The sequence below is a fragment of the Acomys russatus genome, chromosome 5 (assembly GCF_903995435.1).
Source record: "Acomys russatus chromosome 5, mAcoRus1.1, whole genome shotgun sequence".
Lineage (NCBI taxonomy): Eukaryota > Metazoa > Chordata > Mammalia > Rodentia > Muridae > Acomys > Acomys russatus.
In genome coordinates, this window is record NC_067141.1 from 24,893,365 (window position 1) to 24,908,610 (window position 15,246).

A 15,246-nucleotide genomic window follows, 5' to 3' on the forward strand; every position below is an offset into this window, starting at 1 on the left:
AACTGGAACCTGGAAGGACTCAGGCTCAGTTCACAGAAACCGGGTGTGATGGCCTGTACCTGTAACCCCTGGCATAGGTGGGTCTGTGGGCCTGGGGCTTTGCTGGCTTGCCAGCCTAGCTGAAATGGCAAGCCCAGGTTCAGAGAGGAAACCCTGTTCTCAAAAATAGGTGGGAGGGGGCGGTTTGGGAGCTGGGAGACAGCTCAGTGCATAAAGCCCTTGCTATATGAGGGCCTGAGTTCAAGTCCCCGGAACCCATGTAAAGGTGGGCACAGTGTCATGCATCTGGAATCCAGGCATTCTTACAGCAAGACAGTAGCAGAGAGACACAAGAAAGCCTGTGCTATGCGGGACCGTGGAGAACAACAAAAAGGCTCCTCCTCAAACACCACACATACACACACCCATGCACACACTTAGGAACACCCACTCATGCATACACACCCACCCACATGCACACACTCACACATACACCTATGCACACCCGCTCATGCACACCCAGCCCATGCACATACCCATACACACACACTTACATGCACACACTCATGCACACATCCAGATACACACCTATGCACACACTCATGCACACCCACCTATGCACACACTCATGCACACCCACCCATGCACACACAAATGCACACACCTATACACCCACTTACGCACACACCCATATGCATACCTGTGCACACACATACACACAATGCACATACACATGCATGTACACACACACACACACACACACACACACACACACACCAGAAAACTTGGACTGTCTCCTCTACTTGTGCCCATTACGGTCATATCCACCCTCCCCTTTTCTTTTTACACAGGGACTGGGTTCAGCTCTCAGGCATACCAAGCAAGTTCTCTAAAGCTGAGCTCCACCCCGGTCCAAGATTTTATTTTTCACTTTTATTTTTTATTTTCTAAATTTAATGTGTAGCTTTGCTTGGATGTATGTCTGTGCACTTCGTGTGTGCAGTACCTGTGGAGGCCAGAAGAGGATGTCAGATCCCCTGGAACTGGAGATATAGATGGTTGTGAGCGGCCATGTGGGTGCTGGGAACTGAACCTGGGTCCTCTGCAAGAGCAGCCAGTGCTCCCAACCATCTGAGACATCTGCTCAGTGCCTCATATTTTGTTTTTTAAAAGGACCAAACCAACTGTTGCAAAGCCTTATTCCACTCTAGACCCAAACTGTCTATGAAAATTGGGGTCATTTGGGGACAAAACTAGTTCTGTTTTGACAACGCTCACCAAAACCCTTGTTTGATTTTCACTGCAAAGAGAGAAGCCATCACATACTTATACCTCTTCCTTCCCTCCTCCTTCCCTCCCTCCCAGTTTCCCTCTCTCTCTTTCCCCTCCTTACTTTTTGTTTTTTTGTTTTTGTATTTTTTTGTTTGTTTGTTTTTTGTTTTTTTTGTTTTTGTATTTTTTTTAACCCCAAGCTACCCTTAGCTTCACCATCCTCTTCCATCTCAGCCTCTCTCGGGTGTTGAGGCTCAGGTGTGCACTCTCATGCCCGGCTTGGACATAGCAGGGAACCCGGCCACCAACGATGTGTTCCATGCCCAGCACTGCAGGAAGGCTGCTGCTATCTCCATCTTCCAGATGGGGAGACTAAGGCCTTCAGTTCAGAAAGGCTAGGTCAGAGTTTGAGGTCTGACAGGTCACTCTGAGTCACCCCACTTCTGAAGGCCCACACCTGGGAGTTTCAGGCTGTTCCAGGGAAGAAGCTCACAGATATAGAGAGGAACACATGAGAGATACGGCTGCGGAGGTCAGCACACGCACTGGATGCCGCAGCTGGCTGGAGGCCCGAGGCCTTTGAGAGACCCTCTCCTTTCTCCAGGACTAAAACAAGCTGCACAGCAAGCTTCTTGCTAAAGCCTCGGGGTGGTCCGAGTGGAGAAGGAGAAAGCCAGACACAGCCCTGCTCCAAGTGACAGAAGTGAGAGGGATCAGTACGGCCAGCCTTAGAGTCGAGCAGCCCCCACCCGAGTCCTTGCCGGATCCCTCAGCTTCCCCATGCACCTGAGGAATTGCCACAGGAAACATGCAGAGAGATGGACAGCACCCCGAGACTGGGTCACACTGGACAGTATCCTCAGTGGGTGTGTGCAGGTGCATGTGTGCACGTGCGCGCGTGAGTGTGTGTGTGTGTGTGTGTGTGTGTGTGTGTGTGTGTGTAGGTCACAGGACAAATTCAGCTGTCATTTCTCAGGTAGTGTCCATCCCCAAGTCTAGGATTACAAGTGTGTCCACTGTGCCTGGTTTTTTACATGGCTTCTGGGGACCAAATTCACGTCCTTGTGCTTGCGAGGCAAGCTCCTTAGCAACGAACACTCTCTCTTTTCTATAGTTTCTTGCTATATAGCCTAGGCTGGCTTTGAACTCTCAATCCTCCTCCTGCCCGTCTCCCGAGTACTGAGATTACACTTGTCCATTCACTTGCAGATCAGGGGCCTTCCCCCCCCCCCCACCCACGCCTAGTGAGAGGGTAAGATAGCAACCAGGAAGCACATAGCAATTGGCTGAATGGTTGAAAGCTGCAATGATTTGAAGCATTCTCTTCTGTCTCCACAGCCGGCAGGCCTAAGAGACAGTGGATCCTTTGTTCTTTCCAGAAACTTCTCTTAGCGAAACTTCTGGACTTCCTGAACATGGTGCTATAGAGATGTGTGTTTCAGAGTGGGGACCCCAAGAACCTACAGACTAATCCAATCTCCTCTTTATGAGTTGAGAAACCGAGGCTCAGTAAAAGCTGACAACACCCTGGAGAAACCCCCCCAGAACAGCTCCACAGCCTGCCTCTCTGACCCAGCAGCTCTTCCCATGCTGGGCACTAGCTGGTCAGAGGCAGGAAATGCTCTGACCTCAAGGTCACAGTCACTGGCCAACTCTGCCCCAGGCAGATTTGGTTGCTGGAGGAGGAGGAGGCTGGCTTGGGACTTCCCAGAGCTGTTTAGAAGCCATTTCTAGCCCACTAGAAATGGCCGCAAGAGCAGAGCTAAAGGTGACCTGCCCCCACTGCCTCCTGAAAACAGTCCTGTCCAGCCCATATGCCCCTGGTGTCCCCAGCCAACATGAAGCCACACTCACATCCTCGTCACGCTCCAGCTCCAGGCCTGCCTCCAACAGGTTGCCCTCGTACTCCTCCCGTCGGAAGCGCTTGTCATCTTCATGGTAATCCATGGGGGCTTCGGGTGAACCCACATCCACGGGGCTCCCCTTCCCAGGAAGGGGCTGGTCCTGCCTGACACTGCGAGCCCCCAGGACCATGTCATTGTGGAGTCCCCTCCTGGCCAGAGTCTTGCTACCTGAGGCTCTCTTGTGATGGTACACCAAGATGTAGTCCACCTTGCGCTTCCCGTCCCTGAAGTATAGGCCGTACTTGCATTCGGCATCAGGGTCCACGGACAGAGAGTTTAGCAGCTGTGAGGCAACAAAGAGACGAGATCAGTGTGGAGTGGCTCTTGAGGGGTCTTCTGGTAACATGCTCCAAGCTGGGTACCGTACTCATCCATTCACTCAGTCACTCAACAAACACACTGGGCTTCATAGCCCCACTTGCTGCAGGCACGGATACTGCACTTCCTCCTCACGAAAGCCACCACTTTAGTGCACAGGGTCTATGCAAAGCCCCCAGCACATTATTTTCCCTTTTCGTGTGTGCACATACATTCCTGGACTTGCACGCATGTGCAGATGCTGTACGTTGACAGCAAGAGTCTTCCTTGGCGTCATCTCTTTTTTTCAATATTTATTTTTGTGTGTATGAGTGTTTGCCTGCAGGTGTATGTGTGTACCGTGAGTGTGCAGTGCCCATGGAGGCCAGAAGAGGGCACTAGATCCCCTAAAACTGGGGCTACAGATGGTTGTGATCCTTCACGTGAATGCTGGGAACAGAACCCACAGGGCTCTAACTACTGAGCCATCTCTCCAGCCCATCTTCCTTGTTTTGCGAGACAGGGTCTCTCACTGAACCTGGAGCTCTCCCATTAGGCTGGTTGGCCAGTGAGCCCAGCATCCCTAGACCTCCCCGTGCCGGGATTATAGGTATGCCATCATGTCCAGCTTTTAAATGTAGGTGCTGAGAATCCAAGCTTGGGTACCCATGCTTGTGTGGCAAGCCACTCCCAGCCCCACTGTGCCATTATATGAGACTTGAGCATCTATGGGTTTCAGTATCTGAGCAGTCTGGAACCATTCCTGTGCCATAGACGGGACAGCTACCCCTACAGATGGCCACTGTCAGCCAGACCCAGGCCAGTCAGCTGAAATATGTAGAAGATGGAATGGCCTTCTTGGGGCCCATGCTCCAGGAGGCCTTTGTCTCCCTTGAGGATGCCAAGCCATGCCTGGTCACCAAGAGGGGCCTCCTGACATTAGGATGGGAAGGGCCAGTCTGACCCCTGGCAAAAATCTGCTGTAAAAGCCACAAAGTGAAAGCCCTAGGAAGGAGCGTAGGTAGGGGAGGGCCTGAGGCAGGGCAGAACTGAATTTAGTATCTGCGGGCACAATGTCACCCTCTGGCAGCCAGCATCCAGGCAGCACGGTGATGGCTTCAGGGCCACCCAGGTAGCTGAATGTTCAGAGCTCACATGTGTGAGTCCATTGTTTACTCAGCCTGGATCCTCCAGAGACCCAATGCCCGTGTTGGGCTCCGGCATGGAGGAGTGAGGACTGAGACCTAGGTATGACCCATTCCAGGACACAGGCTGAGGAGCAGCCTAGAACTGCCAGCTGTCCCCATAGCTGGCTTCAACCTAGCTGGACACCTGCTTCCGGTAGTTTCTTTCTCAGAGTTTAGCAGCCACACAGAGACGCCACCCTTCCCCCCTGTGCCAGCTCTTGGTCTTAAGCAGAGTGGTGAGGAAGACATCACCAGCTAGGTCCTCCCGGGTGGCATGTGAGGCCCAATACAACGGCCAGCAACTACAGCTATCTACATGCCCCTTTGCACCACAGCCAGGATGCCTAAGCTGCATGGGGATCCAACCCTCTCTTCCACACCAGCTGCAGCTCTGGCCTCAGTTTCCCCTGCATAGCACCCCAGTATTAGCCTGCAGGATTCTCCTTTCGCCTGTCACCTGCTATGACAGGCCCAGTCACAGGATCTTCCACTTCCTCCATATCCCCTCTGTCCCTCTATAGTGTCTCTTGTCCCCCTAACCTACCCTATCCCGCCCTCCCCATGCCAGAGGCTCAGGCTCCACCGATACCCAGGGTCCTGACCTTGCTCTAACTTTGACCCTGACACACCAGCAGCCAGGAAGCTGCCCACCTTCCCTAGTGTGGCCACCCAGAACCTCAGGATGTCCCAGCTACTTCATGACTCTGAAGGACCATGTATTTCCACAGGTACAGCAGGGCAACATCCTCCTCTGAGGGACAAGAGGCTGTGAAGGGGGACAAGGGAGTGGGGATGCAGAGTGAAGCTGTGTCTAGTCCAGAGCAATGGAGGGAGGGGAAGAAGGCCTCTTGAGCTGACCTTTCATCTCAGCGTCCTTACCCCAGGACCACATCCCTGAGATAGCATGGCCTATGGTGCCCCCAGCACCCATAGCTGCGGGAGACTAGAAAGGTTCCGCCTACTTTCTCCATCCTGGTGACCTCCACGGGGCCCTGGACAGTGTGGATGTTCCACCCAAAGTGCTCCTAAAGGGTTTCTTTCCTGTTCTCTGTGAGTGACACCATCTGGGTGCCTATAGGCCAGGGACACACCCATATCTGTGTGGCCTCAGGAGGGCTAAGGGTGGTTGTGTTTTGTTGCTGTTGTTGATTGTTTTTGTTTGTTTGTTTGTTTGTTTGTTTGTTTTTGGTTTGTTCCTTTTGAGGCAAGGTTTCCTGTAGCCCCAGGCTGGCCTGGAACTTGTTGTGTAGCCAGGGATGGCCTTAAACTTCAGATTTTCCTGCCTCTGCCTTCCTGATGCTGCTTATGCAGAGCAGGGCCTAGTACTCAGGGCTTCATGTATTCCTTAGCTACTGAGCCACAGCCCCAGATCAGGGCCATGACACTCTGGTCCAGTAAAGAGCTAAAATTATGGGAATCTGAACATCTGTCCTCAGCCACCAAGGGAAGTATGTCTGTGTAGAGGGACAGAGGCCCCATGTCAGGGGCAGGCATGGGGCTGGGCCTAACCTTGGATCCTGTCCATATACCCAAGGCACTTCTGCCCTTCACAGAAATAGTGACACTCTTTCTGAGAATGCAACACCTTGTTGTCAAATGTCCCACACATGGAGGGAGCACTGCTGCTAGGTCCACTCAGCCTGGAAGAAATTGAGAGTGACACATGGGAGAGCGGGTAGGCCGCAGGTGTCTAGCTCCATGCCCTGAATACCAAATCCCAACTCACTACCCTAGGATCCCAGCTCTGACTCAGGACTGAGGGACACAAGCAGGAATGTGCCTCCATCCTGCCATGAAGGTCCTGAGCCACCAGGCAGGCAGTTTGGTAAGCTGAAGCTTGCCTAGGAGGTCTGGAAACAGCAGTGTCTTCTTGCAGGCCCTGAAGCTGGCCAGGCCGGGTCCAAGCCTGGGAACACTGGAAGGCCAGTAGGGCCGCCTCCTGCCAGGAGGATTAGCCAGGTTGACTAGGGTTCTGGCTCAGTAGAAGCAGGCTCAGAACATGCTGGGCCAGGTGCCTGGGGGGCATGCCTGTCACCCTGGCTCCATCCCAGGGGGCTAAGTGCAGGCCCTTCTCAGAAGCCCAGGAAGGGGAGAGAAGTGCAAAGTCACAGGGTACTGGCTGCTAGAGGAGCCTTAAAGGGGAAGCTGAGCCAGGCTGGGCACTGTGGCCATGCTGAGCCAAGACAGGCATATACTGGGAGTGGGAGCTGAGGACACTTTTGCTGGCACCCCAGAGTCTGGGAGGTATCAACATCACTTCCAAAGACAGTCTTGGGATCCTAGCAGGCTGGGCAGGGGTCCTGGTAATTCCTGCCTCTGGGACCTTTTGAACCTCCATCCTTCCCCTCCCACCTGCCTTTTCCCTTGCCATGCACACTGTCTTCCCTCTCCTCTTCTCTCTGTCCCTCTCTTCAATTTTCATTAGCCTTTTCGGGCTTCTTTGTCTAGGATCCAAGGTGTCATGCTGGTCTCCTGTGGACCACCTCCAAGATGCCCTAACTCTCCTCAGCGTGGGCCCTGAGGCTAGACCAGGATGGCCCTAACATACCTGCACCCAGAGCCAGAACAACAGCTACCATTGAAAAGACAGACAGTAAAGACTTAGAGAAAAGGGCAGTCAGAGCTTTCTGTGAGCTACCAAGGACTGCAAGATGAGGCAGGGGTCGGATTCAACATGAGTGATCACCACCTGTCTGCATGGCCCTATTAGGCCTCCCCAAAGGGGTCTGTCAGTCCTAGGGGAAGGCACAGGGGGCCAAATGGGCTTCATCTTGCCTGTGCTCAGAGTCCAGCTGCTCAGCCGTGTGGTTTGATGGGTGGCCTCTGGAACACGGCTCCAGCTCCCTGAGGCACATGTCACTAAGGCCTCCCTCATCTCACAGGACTTCACTGGCAGTGTTGTTGGAAGGATTCAGTGTCCTCAGCATAAGGCATCTACCACTGGCCCCAGCAGACTGTGTGCAACCAGGATGCTCACTCTTACTGGGAGCTCAGTGCATGAAGGAACACAAAGTAGAAGGGGGTGGGTGTCCCTAAAACTCTTGGCACAGGAATGAGGACTTAGGTTGGGCTCCCCAGCACTCATGTAAATGTCTGGGTGCAGCATGCACACAACCACAGTACTGAGGAGGCAGAGAGGGGCTCCCTGGCCAGCCACTCTAGTGGAGCTGGCCAGTTCCAGGCTCAAAGAGAGACTCTCAAAAAGTAAAGTGGAGGATGAGAGAGGAAGACAGCCAATGCCAGCCTCTGGACTCCACAGTATGTGAGTGCATGTGCACATACACACATCATACACACATACACACATATAGATACATACCACACACACACACATATACACCACACATACATACACACACCATACACATGTACATACACTCACACATACCACATACACCACACACAGGCCATACACACACATACACATATACAACACACACACACATACACATATACACACATGCAGCACACACAAACACACCACACACCATATACATGCTACACAACCATATATACACACATATGCACTCACATGCTCATGCACTCTTGCATGTATGCACACACACCACATATCCACATACACGCGTCATACACACCCCACACACATGCGTGCACTTACACACACACAGAGGTGGGGCAGGGAAATAGAACCTTAATGTCAGAGGGGACCAAAAGAGAGAGGTGGCACTGCTTTCTGAAGTGGGGGAAAGCCGTCTTTGTGCAGTGTTAGTGGGAAGCAACTTCTAGACAGGCAATGCAGGCTCCCTGCTCACTCTTTTTTTTCACCAGCCTGGGACCCCCAGGGTCTGCAGGACTGTTCTGAGGTGGGCCTGGGGCCAGAGAGGAAGACATGACATGGTAAGTCCCACAGAAGCTGTAGAGGCACCAGGTGACTCTGAATATCCCCTCCCCTGGACAAAAGAGGACAAAAAGGCCACTATGTAAACTGCAGCAGAAAGGATGCAAGTGGGACTTCATGTGTCACTTCCAAATGTTCTCACTGTCTATGGTTAAGAAAGGGGGCACCTGGGCGGAAGGTAAGGGGCTTCTCAGTGGTCTTTTAATGGGTGGTTGTGGGATGAGTGTGTGTGTGTGTTTTCATGTACAGATGGACCACAGAAGCTTGTATCTAGGTACCGTTATGTGCTGTGGTCATGGAGAATGGGAGGGACGGTTTGCAGGGCTTGAATGTGATGGGGCCGTCTCCTGTGTATTTGGGGGGAGTGTTCCCAGAAAGAGCTTCCTCAGGGGAGTCTGTAGAGAAAGATGGACAGCAGTTCCTGTCCCAGTACCACAAACAGGGAAAAGGGGTGCCAGCTGCCTCCAAGATGCTGGACAGAGCGGGAGGCAGTGGCAGGGCCCCATGTTCACACCCTAAGCGTGCTGAGACCAAGTTTGTCCGTCCACCTCTGCTTCCTGGAGCGCAGGCTGAATTCAAACAGCCTGTGACAAAATACCAATGCTTTTGAAGGAACCTAAAAAATCTCAGAATTTCTTTAAAAATGGGAAAGATGAAATTAGAGACCTAAGAATTTGTTTCCAGTTTGGAGACTTGGGTTGCGGACTGGTGAGAACACTGGGGTGTTCTCGTCGATTTTGAGATAGGGTTTCACTCTGTAGCCCTGGCTGGCCTCAAACTCTCAGCAAATCTCCTGCCTCAGATTCTCTGGCTCTTGGATTAAAACCTTATGCCACCATGCCCAGCTCCAGGGAACATCAATGTAAAACTTCAGTTTTATTCCAGACGTTTTTTTTCTTTTGCCTGACTCATAAGCACAAGCTATCCGTGTCCGATCACTGGGTTTGCTCAGCAATTTACAAACAGAAGTCTCCAACGGCTGGCTGATAAGGAGCCTATTGCCCTTGTCCCAGCAGGTGGGCTGGAACCCACACAGCAGGTATTTCTGGGTATGAGTATCCCTGGCCATGGAGAAACTGAGTTAGAGGCAAAAGCACTCAAAGATCTGCACAGAGAAAACTTAACAAAACTAGGCCCAGTTCACCTAGCCTCTGGCTTCCTGGATGATCCTCTGTGACTGGACCAATGGGGTGACCTGCCCTCTTTCCCTAGAAATGGATGAGGCAAGGAGGACAGCCTGGGACCTGCAGTCTGGGCAGAGGGTTGTTCCCCCCCCCCCTCCCCTAAGGCTGCTCCTCTAGAGAAGGGAGGTGCAGTCCACACCCTCTGGCTTTCGAGAGCACTGGGCTTCCTCTGGGTGACTCTGCGATGACTAACAGTGGTGGCGGGAGTGTGTGACGATGCTCAGAACCTCAGGTTTCAGAGCTACAGTTGCAGCCATGGTCCCTGAGTATGACCCGTCTCTCCTGCCCGTGCACCCAGAGCCACAGCCCTCCCAGCCTGCAAAACTGTATAAAGCATCTAGGAAAAAGTTGTGTGCAAAGTCAGGGCCACCAACCTCTTCAGGGCTCGCCAACCCCCCGCCCCCCCCCCATTTCTGGACTGTGAAGACTTTGAATGAGATGAAGACCTCAGTGACCTCTTTGGTTTGAGGGGACACTGGTAGCTGCTAGGTGTGGACACATAACAGGCCTCTGGATGGGAATGCCGGTGCCCAGGGCCATTTGTTCAGACTCTGTTTGTTCATATTCAAGTCCCCTCCCATGGGTGCCACCTCTACAATAACACCTCTTTATTACCTTGGCAACTACTGTTCTCCAGTGCCTCCAACCTGAGTCCTCATGTCCCCACCTCTGGGTCCCACACGGTGATGCTACCCGAATCACCCACCCCCACCCCGTGTCCATTTATAGGCAGGTTTGCTGTGGTCTCCTTTGGCTGTCTTTCCACTGATGGATGACTTGGAGGGAGCCATCTGTCTCTCTGGGCCTCGATTTCCTAATTTGTATTAACTGCACCCCACCCCCACCCCACCACACACACCACACACCCCTTGTTTTGAGTTAAACAAGCTAAGACACACAGTTGGCCAACTTTGTGTAACTGTCCTTTGTTCCTGTCACGGGTAACAGGGGAGCATTCCATCAGAAGGCCTTAAGCTCCGGAAGGGAGGAGCTCTCCCTGTCTCTAGCTCTCTCTGGGTGCCCAGGGGCCAGCAGGGGTCAGTAAGGCTCAGGAAGGGCCAGCCCACAGCTCTTCAAATGTGCCCCCTGAGTTCCCAAGGATGTTTCTCATCCTGAAGGTACCTGTCCATCAACAACTGCTCCTGGTCCAGGCTCCCCAGGACTCTGGGTACCATCCTGTAGAGGCCTACCTGCCCCTCAGCTGAGACCCCAGCACTGCCAAGTCTGTTCCACAGCCTGAGACTGTACTGCTGAGCCAGAGCTCCCATCAGGCCTCTGTGGGTGTATCCACCAGGAGCACTCTGGCTTCCAGCCCCAGGCTAGGACAGGCCAGGGCAATCCCTCAAGCTGGGCTCTCCTCTCCTTCAGCCTCAGGCAAGAGCCCCAGGCATTGGACAGCTAGGCTCCCTCCAGCCTAGGAAGGGACCTTGGGGGTGGGGGTGCGGGAGGCAGGAAGAGAAAGAAGCTCTTTGGTTTTTGGTCTTTGGTCTCTGCTGGGAGTGCCCCGCCCCAACCAGAGCCCTGGGAAACTTTGTTCATTAAACCAAACTCATCAGGGGTGGATCCCCCGACACACACACACACACACACACACACACACACACACACACACACACACACACACACACACACATCATGCCACCAGGGATCCCTATGACCTGCTGGATCTGGCTCCAGGGACAATACTTTGGTGGAGAGGACCTCTGGACTGGGTTCTCCAACCAGGTGACTGACTCCACCCTGCCCATGCCTAGGGCGCTAGGAGGGGACAAAGGACCAACTCAGGATAGACAATCTTGGTAGCATCTTGGTAGCACCCACCAGCTGCCCTGGGCTTGTGCCCTGAGGGCAACTGCATTTCTTGCAGGTGAAGTCTCAGGACTCAAGCCCCACCCGGTGGGGTGGCGGTAGGCAGTAGTCTCATTCACCCTAGTGGCCACCTGGCCCCTATCCTTGACTCCCACCCACCCTGCTGCTCTTGGGGCGTCTCTGACCAAGGGCCTGGAAAATAGGGTCCCATCCGAGCTGAGCTGTATGCTCAAGACACTGGGAACCACGGGCCGGTTTCTGCAGGGACCCCAGGACACTCTTGAGACCCCAGGAGCAGCAAAGACCTCAAGGGACATTTTTGGGGCCACTGCAAAGCCCAGGCTGGGCTCTGGGAACCCCAGAGAGTGTGCTTCGAAGACCTCAGGGACACTTTGGAAGCCTTAGGGGCACTCTGCAAACCCTGGGTCCGGTGGTGGAGAGACTTGGAGGACACTCTAGACACCTCAGGACACTCTGAAGAGCCCTGGCAATGCGCTGAAGAGACCCCTGGAACACTCTAGGGGATCCGGGCGAGCATTGGGGTACCCAGGGACACTGCAAACCCTGGGTCGGGCTCTGTGGCGACCCCAGGAACACTCTGGGGACCCCAAGCGCTGCATTCCGCGGGTAGGAGGACGCGCGGAGTACAGCTGGTCGCGCGCACTTGGCCACGGGCACCAGCTCGTCCCCGGGCCGCACGTGCGTGGGTGGGAGTCCCCACTGCCTTGCTAAGTGTCGAGAGGTCTCCCCTGACCGCACCCGAACTCACCGTGCCCTCGGACGGCAGGTAGCCCAGGTCCTCGATGGCGCAGATGTTCACGATGTGGACGCTGCGGTCCTCAGCCGGGAGCGTCGAGTACTTCTCGGGGACCCTCATGGTGGCCGCGCGCTCCCCATCCACGGCCTCGGTGGTGTCTGCAACGGAGAGGCGGTGCTGGCCTGGCGCGGACGGGACGTGGCCGCTCCCTCCTCCCTCGCGACCTCCCGGGCGCTGCCGCCACCTGGCCCGTCCCGAGGGCGCCCGCGCGCCGTGAACTTGGCCGCGCGCCGGCTCCGCCTTAAAGATATAAGCGCAGGGGCGGCGGCCACGCGGGTCAGATTTTCCGTAGAAATTTAAACACAGGAAGAAAGGATTCCGAGTTTTATTTTTATCCGGGGTCAGAGCCCCTTTAGAATTTTTTTTTTTTTTTAAATTTTGTGAGTGGAAAGGATTCTTACTCGGAGGGAAAGTGTCCCAGACCACACCTTAAATAAAAGGCCCGGGAGCTAACTTTGCTGTCTCTACTCCAAGGAAGTGACAGATCAACCACACCGCCCTCACCTGGGACCTCTCTTGCCCTGAGCCTCCCCAAGTGCTAGGCCCTATGTAGACTCCTCCCCCACCATAGTCTCCAAAGTACTGCAGCCCCCACCTGTGAAATTTTAGACAATCTCTTCCACAGGGGAGAGAGTGGGTGTCAGCTAATGAATCCCTGTGTACCCGAGGAAAATGCTGCCCTGTGGGATTTTGTTTGTTTAGTTTTGTTTTGTTTTTCGGAGGACTTAAGGAGGCTACAGAGCACCCTGACTTGACCCTCCAAGGCAGGCTGCAACTGCCACAGAGTGGCTGTAAATTGGTACTTTGAGCTTTCTCACCCTAGGACCTAGCAGGGTTCCTGCACACAGTAGGTGTCTTTAAGTCTCCCTTCCGGAGGAGGAGGAGGAGGGGAGGAGGAGGAGGGAGGAGGAGGAGGAGGGGGGGGGGGCGTAGGAGGGGGAAGGAGGCAGGAGGAGGAAGAAGAGGGAGGCTCCAAGGGCAGCTGCGGTCTTGATTGAGCTGTAGGATGCCTTCTCTTCCCTCTACCTCCCTGGTGAGCATCGGAGACCTTGGCCCCTAGGACAGCCTTCCAGGCTCTCCAGCCTGCAAGCATCCAGGCTCTGGTAGCTCACTGTCCCCAGACCCTGTCTGAACCTTATCCACAGTACTTCTTCCACTCAGCACTTTTAGCGGGCTACCAGCTTCCCACAGTGGACACTCCCACTAGCTTGTTCTGCAGATTTGTGGGAACATCCAGGGCTCTCAGAAGTAACCCAAAAAGTCACCAACATCAGCACAGCCTCTGGTGACTCCCAGGTGGTATCTAGGGAGGCAGAATGGGTGGGAGAGACAGGTGGTGTCCCCGCTGCAGCTCCGCATTTCCAAGCCAGGGGCCATAGACTGCTCTCCTCGTGGCCACCAAGACCTTTCCTCGCTGTGTGCTTAGCTATGGTGGCTGCCATCCTATGACTGCCTTGACTGCCCTTCTCTGACAATCACATGACCCCATTTAGGTCTAAGTCTTTGAACTTGGAGAGGTTTTGAAAAAGCTACTGGGCCCTTGAACTAGCCACTCCCATAGGTGCCAAGTGGCTTTAAAGTGGGATTTAAGAAATGCCTTAAGCTGACCAAGTCCCAGTTGCAAATAGCTCCCCTTCCCTGCAGGCCTCCACTGTGGGGGTGGAGTGAGGGGGAGACTGGGCTGGAAAGACCTACAGTCACACACAGGATTATGTAACTTCATACTGTCGATAAACAACTGGCATTGTGTAACTAGAGCACACCCTACTCCTAAATTTATGTTCAGGTGTCAGGGAAACCAACAAGATATACTTTTTTTTTTTTTTTTTAAGAGAAAAAATATAATTGGTCAGGGCCAGGGAAGTAACCCAGTTGTAGAATGCTTGGTGTGTGTGATTTACTGGGTGGAACTTTAACGCTCTGTTGAGAATAAAATGTGCACATATGTATATGCACGTGTGTATGTGCATGTGTGAGTACGTGTGTGTGCATGTGTGTATGTGCATGTATGACTGTGTATAGCTCGGCAGTACCAGAAGTTCTGGTGTACCCATGTGTTTGGGAAGTGGCAATGTTCCTCTAACGCTGAGGGGGTTCTAGGGCAGGAGTGGCCCTCCTGGCCTTGTTCTCGAAGGCCCTGGAAGCTGCCAGCTTGGGAACCATCTCTAGACATGGTGGCTTCTCCTCAGGTAAAACCCTACAACGGTGGAGGAAGCTGAGCTGAGGTTCCTTCAGGGTTTATCCTGGTTCTGTGCCTGCCTCAGCTGGAGGCTGACTCGTGCTTGCTTAGAAGACTCCACTTTCTCCTTGTCCACGCCCTGTTTCCTCTGGTTACCCCACCTCCAAGGCTTCTGAGTGCACAGTTCAGGGATGGCCCAGCAAGGGTAAAGGGGATGTGGAGTGGCCTCTACACAAGAGAGAGGTTGGGGATGGATGGGCTGGAAAGATTCCTGTGATGGCTTGATGCTGGATGTCAATTTGATAGTTCTAGAATCACCCAGAAGATAAACCACTGAGCATGCCTATGGGGGAGATTAGGTTGTGTTCATTGAGATGGGAAAACTGGCTTTAAACGTGGGTGACACCATCCCATGGGCTGGGGCCTCAAAATGAATAAAAGGAGAAAGCGAGCAGAACCCTAGTGTTTCTCTCTCTCTCTCTCTCTCTCTCCTCTCCTCTCTCTCTCTCTCTCTCTCTCTCCTCTCTCTCTCTCTCTCTCTCTCTCTCTCTCTCTCTCTCTCTCTCTCTCTCTCTCTCTCTCTCTCTCTCTCCCCCTGACTGTGGATATAACATGGCCATTCACATGTCCCTAACACCTTGGCTTCCCTCCACAACAGACCTGCCTCAGACTGAACCAGATAAACACTTCCTCCCTCAGAATGTGTTTTATGGGAGCAACGAGACAAGGGGCTCCGACAGTACACATGCTCTTTCCAGG

The 15,246-nt window shown here is 53.6% G+C and overlaps 1 protein-coding gene across 4 annotated transcripts in view; it reads right to left on the reverse strand.

The window, feature by feature from the left end:
- Ano1 (anoctamin 1) overlaps positions 1 to 12,406 on the reverse strand; it is a 95,044-nt gene extending 82,638 nt beyond the window's left edge. For all 4 annotated transcript variants that reach the window (XM_051145751.1, XM_051145749.1, XM_051145750.1 and 1 more), the window contains exons 1-2: positions 12,261 to 12,406; positions 3,106 to 3,438 (exon numbers count right to left, since the gene is read on the reverse strand). In XM_051145751.1, coding sequence (XP_051001708.1) covers positions 3,106 to 3,438; positions 12,261 to 12,368 — 441 coding nt within the window. In that variant the 5' untranslated portion in view covers positions 12,369 to 12,406. The remainder of the gene's footprint in view (positions 1 to 3,105; positions 3,439 to 12,260) is intronic.
- Positions 12,407 to 15,246: the final 2,840 nt, after the last annotated feature.